This window comes from Amblyraja radiata, chromosome 15 (genome assembly GCF_010909765.2).
Source record: "Amblyraja radiata isolate CabotCenter1 chromosome 15, sAmbRad1.1.pri, whole genome shotgun sequence".
NCBI lineage: Eukaryota > Metazoa > Chordata > Chondrichthyes > Rajiformes > Rajidae > Amblyraja > Amblyraja radiata.
In genome coordinates, this window is record NC_045970.1 from 58689384 (window position 1) to 58695958 (window position 6575).

A 6575-nucleotide genomic window follows, 5' to 3' on the forward strand; every position below is an offset into this window, starting at 1 on the left:
TGGACAACATCTTTCATATGACAGGTGCGCAAAACGGAACGCAATACTCTAAAGGTGGCCTCGCATCCTTATTGCATCTATCTCGCATCGAATCCGTTCCTTGCGGTTCGATGTGGGAATGGGGGTCATTTCGAACTCGGAATTAAATTTAAACAGAAAGTACATTTCGCCAGGCCATCAACGTAACCTATAAATCCCGCATTGACCCGCTCCTCATAGTTCCTTTACATTATGATACCTTAGAGTTTCTCACAAAAGCCGAGCCGAGTTTCCATTGTTACAGCGATGAGGACCAATCACTACATGCCTAACGTGAAAGAACGCTGACCGAGTCCCAACTGGGGAGGAAGTTGAGGTAGGCGGAAGTCTGCCGCTTCCCGCCCACCTTTACCCCAGCGCCACCAGCACCAGCAGGAGAGGCGAGAACATCCGAAAGCCGCACAGCGCCAGATCGAGGAGAACATTTCACAAAGGGTTTTTCACAGGGAAAATGCGCGTACTTGTCATTTGGATTGTGTGGGGAGCATGCCTGATAGGTAAAGTCGCAACAGTTAATCCGGCTACTTACTCCGATGAAAGGTCGACCATCATTGTGAATGCGAAATCGGTCCAATCTTTCCCTACATGTAAATGGAAAGCCGGGTACTATCTAATCGCCATCCATATGCCATGGAGAAAATGAATTGGTATACGAAATGTTTCGGGTCGAGACCCTTCTTCAGGTCACCTATTCGTTTTGTCAAGAGAGGCTGGCTGATCCGCTGATTTACTGCAGCTTCTTGTGTCTAACTTCGGTTTAATTCAGCATCTGTAGTTCCTTCCTACCTATAGGACGCGGCCATGTTCGATTCACCTCGATATGCAAGGGAACTATGCGATGCATATCCACCCCAGTGTCGACATTGGCTTTTGTCTCTGGAACTGATTCGCTTCAATAATAATAATTTTATTCTGCAATCACTATACTCCCTTAAACTATCTATTACACGTGCGTTTGATCTGATCGTATTTAAGTATATTATTAGTTGATGTGTTTGGGTGACATAGAATACAAAGGTCTTCCGCGTATTTCGGTGCACGCATGGCTAACCTAAACCTAATCCATATATTTATTTCAGATCCCAATCATGGAGATACCGTCACACAATCGCTGCCGTCAGCACAGAAGGTGGAAGGAGAGTCGGCGACTTTCAGCTGCACCTATGACACCGCAGCAACGTACTACCACTTATTTTGGTACCGGCATCATCAGGACTCAAGGCCCGAGTTCATACTGAGGAAATATTCAGAAGGAGCCGAGGAGAAAGCCGATTTTGCAGACGATCGCTTCTCTGCCCAACTCCAGACCAATAGAAAATTGGTCAGTTTAACCCTATCGGGGTTGGAGCTGAGCGACACTGCAATTTATTACTGCGCCCTGAGCCTCACAGTGATGAAAACCAGTGAAACTTTCCTACAAAAACATCAGCTTCTACTTTGCCTGCTGCACCGGTCTGGTCTGCACCGCGCTTGCTGGTTGTGGTTTCCCGCCGCGTGAGAATTCTTCCCAACTTACTCAGTTTCTCTCGAGGGCGGCTTGCGGTGTCATCGGCGCAGCTGAAACCCACCAACTCCCTTTCTGTGCTCCGTGCTGAGCGCGGCATCTGTGTGAACAGAATCGCCATGTCTGATGTCTGGAAAACACATGGATTGGGTTTAGATTTATAATGGTCAGAGTTACAGTGATGAACTATGCTTTGCATACTAGCCAGCAGACCAGATAACGATCCATAAATACAACCCATTCAAACCGGTGCAATAGATAGAGCAAAGGGAAAGATAAAGAGTGCAGAATAAAGTTCTCCACATCGTAGCGCATCAATTCCAGAATCAAATCCCAATGTCCACAATGGGGTCGATGTGCTCCGGCCTGTACTCTACTTTATGGAGTTAAATCCTGTAGTACCCTGCCGAAGATAGACACAAAATGCAGGTGGGACAGGACGCATATCCGGAGAGAAGATGGGTGACGTTTCGGGTCGAGACTGAGATTCAGGGGAGAGGGAGCCTAGAGATATGGAAGGGTATGGTGTGAAAACGATAGATTAAAGCGGACGGTGATCCAGGAAAATTCGAATATCATTGGGAGGGGGGGGGGGGAGGCAACAACGTGGCATTCAAACATAAACATTAGAGCGATAATGAATGATACCGAGATTGAAAATGTATCGCTTTTTGGCGACGAGGATAAACATCATCTTCTTCATCTGTGTGTTCCCTACATTGGCGATATTCGGCTCGAGTGGGGAATGCAATGTTGCTCATTGCATAGGAGCGCAGTACATCGAGTCCTTTATTGCCAACGTCATCGCAGACGCGGACAAGAGGAAGGCGATTCCACACTTGCTCGTTGCTAGCACCGCGGAAGCCTGGCGCGGCTCCTATTTCTGAGTTGGTGACAACCATGCAACACCAGCCCCCGAATCCATCCGTGGTCGGCAAAAGGAAAGGGCTCGATGAACGGAAACGATGACGAAGTGAGTCTGTGTAACATACAACACATCACGTGATCCTGCGTGCCGTCTCTATGTGTTTGCAAAAACTCATATTGACACTTCCTACGTGCAGCAGGAAGCCCCATCTACCGTCCTCGTTCTGCAGTTTGCCAGGATACTGGTCCCAACAGGGTTCAAGTGGACACAGCTCCAGCAAATGGTTTTATGTTTTTGCTGTAGATTTCATCACCCCTCATCTGTTGAGTCGGTGTAACCATCGGGTTACAGAACCAAAACGATTAGGAAAAAGGAGGGGCAGAGTGGTCCAGTCAATTAGAGGCCGGGTCGGACATTAGTGGCGAAGTTAACAATATTAACCTGTACTGCCGGGTTCCAAGAAACAGTCCACAAGCCGTAGTCCGCGCAGGGGAGGCCCAATGGGGAAATTTGCGAGAATGTGGTTGGAACAAAGGATGCTCCATATGGCCAACAAAGAAACAGGCATCGCACCAATCCCTGCTGTTATCTCCACCAGTCCCTCCCTCACCAGAGTCCATCCACTAATACTTTAATCCTCACGTGGGGATTCACCGTTCGTGTACTACACCTCGTCTCACGCATTCCATTTTCTTGTACAGTGTCTGGTAGGCGCAGTTGAGTTCCTCCAACACATAATGTTATTTTTGCTGCACATTCCTGCATCTCTAGTCATTTGTGACTTGTCTTTAATGCACTACAATGTTTTTATTTGCGCGATCATAAGCAACCCAGAAAATGAACAACGCATTGCGAAAGTGTCAACCGTGTTCTCTTCCCTGGAAAACATAAGGTTTGACCTGATTTGAACGCCAAGACGCTCCTCCACTTTAACAACGCTATGTTGGTTGTTTATCTCCAGATTCAATGATGCGATCCACTCATCGCTTCATCAAACATTTACCAGATCACAGTTAATTCAAGGAGGAGAAGGCCATTTTGTTATTTTGAAGGGGGTTTTTTAGCGTGTGGAATTTTTTTTTTTAACTTGGTGCCTATCTTTATTGTTCTCCGCGAAAATGTGTTGTGTTCATCTACCAACATTCACGGTGTTCTCCCAAACCGCAAATTATTCGCGTGAATGATTTATCCTGCCCACCATTCCAACCCAACCAAATTAAATTCCGGGCGGCCACGGTGGCGCAGCAGTAGAGTTGCTGCCTTGCAGCACTTGCAGCGCCGGAGACACGGGATCGATCCCGTCTACGGGTGCTGTCTGTACGGAGTTTGTATGTTCTCGCCGTGACCTCGTGGGTCCTCTCCGAGATCCTGCTGACTAGATGTACTGCTCTCAGCTGCAATGAGCTACATTGCGTTCCCCAATCTAGGCGAATATCGCCAATGTAGGGAACACACAGATGAAGAAGATGATATTGATCGGCGTCACCAATAAGCGATACATTTTCAATTTCGTTATCATTCCCAATCGCACTAATGTTTCTGTTTGAATGCCACGTTGTTCCCCCCCCCCCCCCCCCCCCCCCCCACCCCCCGCCCCCCAGCTAACAATGATATTAGACATTTCCTGTACCAGCGTCCGTTTTGATCTATCGTTTTCACACGTTACCGTTACATATCTCAACCTCCCTCTCCCCTGAATTTCAGTCTCGACCTGAAACATCACCCATCTTCTCTCCGGATATTCCTCCTGTCCCACCTGCATTTTGTGTCTATCTCCGGCAGGGGACTGCAAGATTTAACTTCATAAAGTAGAGTACAGGCCGGTGCACATCGTCCCGATTGTGGACATTGGGATTTGATTCTGGAATTGATGCGCTACAATGTGGAGAACTTTATTCCGCACTCTTTATCTTTCCCTTTGCTCTATCTATTGCACTTCGGTTTGAATGGGTTGTATTTATGGACCGTGATCTGGTCTGCCAGCTAGTATGTAAAGCAGAGTTTATCACTGTATCTCTGACCATTATAAATCTAAACCCAATCCATGTGTTTTCCACACACCAGACATGGCGATTCTGTTCACACAGATGCCGCCATCAGCACGGAGCACAGAAAGGGAGTCGATGGGTTTCTGCAAGCCGCCCTCGAGAGAAATTGAGTGAGTTGGGAAGAATTGTCAGGCGGCGGGAAACCACAACCAGCAAGCGCGGTGCAGACGTATCTCGCTGCAGTAGGCAAAGCAGAAGCTGATGTTTTTTGTTGGAAGGCTTCACTGGTTTCCACCACTGTGCGGCGAAAAGCGCAGTAATAAACTGCAGTGTCGCTCAGCTCCAGCCCCGAAAGTGTTAAACTGACTAATTTTCTATCGGTCTGGAGCTAGGCAGAGAAGCGATCGCCTGCAACATCGGCTTTATCCTCGCTTGCACTTGAATGTTTATACAGTATGAACTCGGGCCTTGAGTCCTGATGATGCCGGTACCAAAATAAGTTGTAGCCCACGTCTGCGGTTTCATAGGTGCAGCTGAAAGTCATCGACTCTCCTTCTACCTTCTGTGCTGACGGCAGCGATTGTGTGACGGTATCTCCATGATTGGGATCTGAAAAATATATGGATATGGTTTAGATTTGTCATGCGTGCGCCGAAATACGCGGAAGATCTTTGTATTACATGTCACCCAAACAGATCAACTGATAATATACATAAATACAATCAAATCAAACGCACGTTCAATAGATAGTTAAAGGGAAGATAGAGAGTGCAGAATAAAGTTCTTATTATTGTAGCGAATCAGTTCCAGAGACAAAGGCCAATGTCGACACTGGGGTATATATGCATCGCATAGTTCCCTTGCATATCGAGGTGAATCGAACATTGCCGCGGCTGAGAGGTAGGAAGGAACTGCAGATGCTGACTTAAACCGAATTTGGACACAAAAAGCTGGAGTAACTCAGCGGGACAGCCTGCCTCTCTTGGCAAAAGGAATATGTGACCTGAAGAAGGGTCTCGGCCCGAAACATTACCTATACCAATTCATTTTCTCCATGGCATATGGATGGCGTTTAGAAAGTACCCGGCTTTCCATTTACATATAGGGAAAGATTAGACCGGTTCGCATTCACATGGTCGACGTTCCGTCGGAGCAAGGAGCAGGATTAACAGCTGCGACTTTACCTATCAGGCATGCTCCCCACACAATCCAAATGGCAAATACGCGCATTTTCCCTGTGAAAACACATTTGTGAAATTCCCTCATCGACCTGGTGCTGTGCGGCTTTCGGATGTTCTCGCCTCTCCTGCTGGTGCTGGTGGCGCTGTGGTAACGGTGGGCGTGAAGCGACAGACTTCCGCCTACCTCAACTTCCTCCCCAGTTGGGAGTCGGTCAGCGTTCTTTCAGGTTAGGCATGTAGTGACTAGTCCTCACCGCTGTAACAGGGAAAATTCGACTCGGCCTTATAAGGAACTCTAAGATATCATAACATAAAGGAACTGTGAGGAGCGGGTCAATGTTGGTTTGATAGGTTACGTGCATGGCCTGGCGAAATGTACGCTCTGTTTAAATTTTTCTCCGAGTTAGAAATTATTCCCATTCCCACATCAAACCGCAAGGAACGGATTCGATGCGAGACAGATGCAAGTTAGGATGCGAGGCCACCTTTAGAGTATTGCGTTCCGTTTTGGGCACTTATCATATGAAACATAGAAACATAGAAATTAGGTGCAGGAGTAGGCCATTCGGCCCATCGAGCCTGCACAGCCATTCAATATGATCATGGCTGATCATCCAACTCAGTATCCTGTACCTGCCTTCTCTCCATACCCTCTGATCCCCTTAGCCACAAGGGCCACATCTAACTCCCTCTTAAATATAGCCAATGAACTGGCCTCGACTACCCTCTGTGGCAGAGAGTTCCAGAGATTCACCACTCTCTGTGTGAAAAAAGTTCTTCTCATCTCGGTTTTAAAGGATTTCCCCCCTATCCTTAAGCTGTGCCCCCTTGTCCTGGACTTCCCAAACATCGGGAGCAATCTTCCTGCATCTAGCCTGTCCAACCCCTTAAGAATTTTGTAAGTTTCTATAAGATCCCCTCTCAATCTCCTAAATTCTAGAGAGTATAAACCAAGTCTATCCAGTCTTTCTTCATAAGACAGTCCTGACATCCCA

The 6575-nt window shown here is 47.3% G+C and overlaps 1 gene segment (V, D, J or C); it reads left to right on the plus strand.

The window, feature by feature from the left end:
- Positions 1-490: 490 nt before the first annotated feature.
- Positions 491-2430, plus strand: LOC116981487. The segment is given in 3 exon segments: positions 491-536; positions 1119-1442; positions 2312-2430. Coding segments are annotated over 3 exon segments (489 nt in total).
- The last annotated feature ends 4145 nt before the right edge of the window (positions 2431-6575 follow it).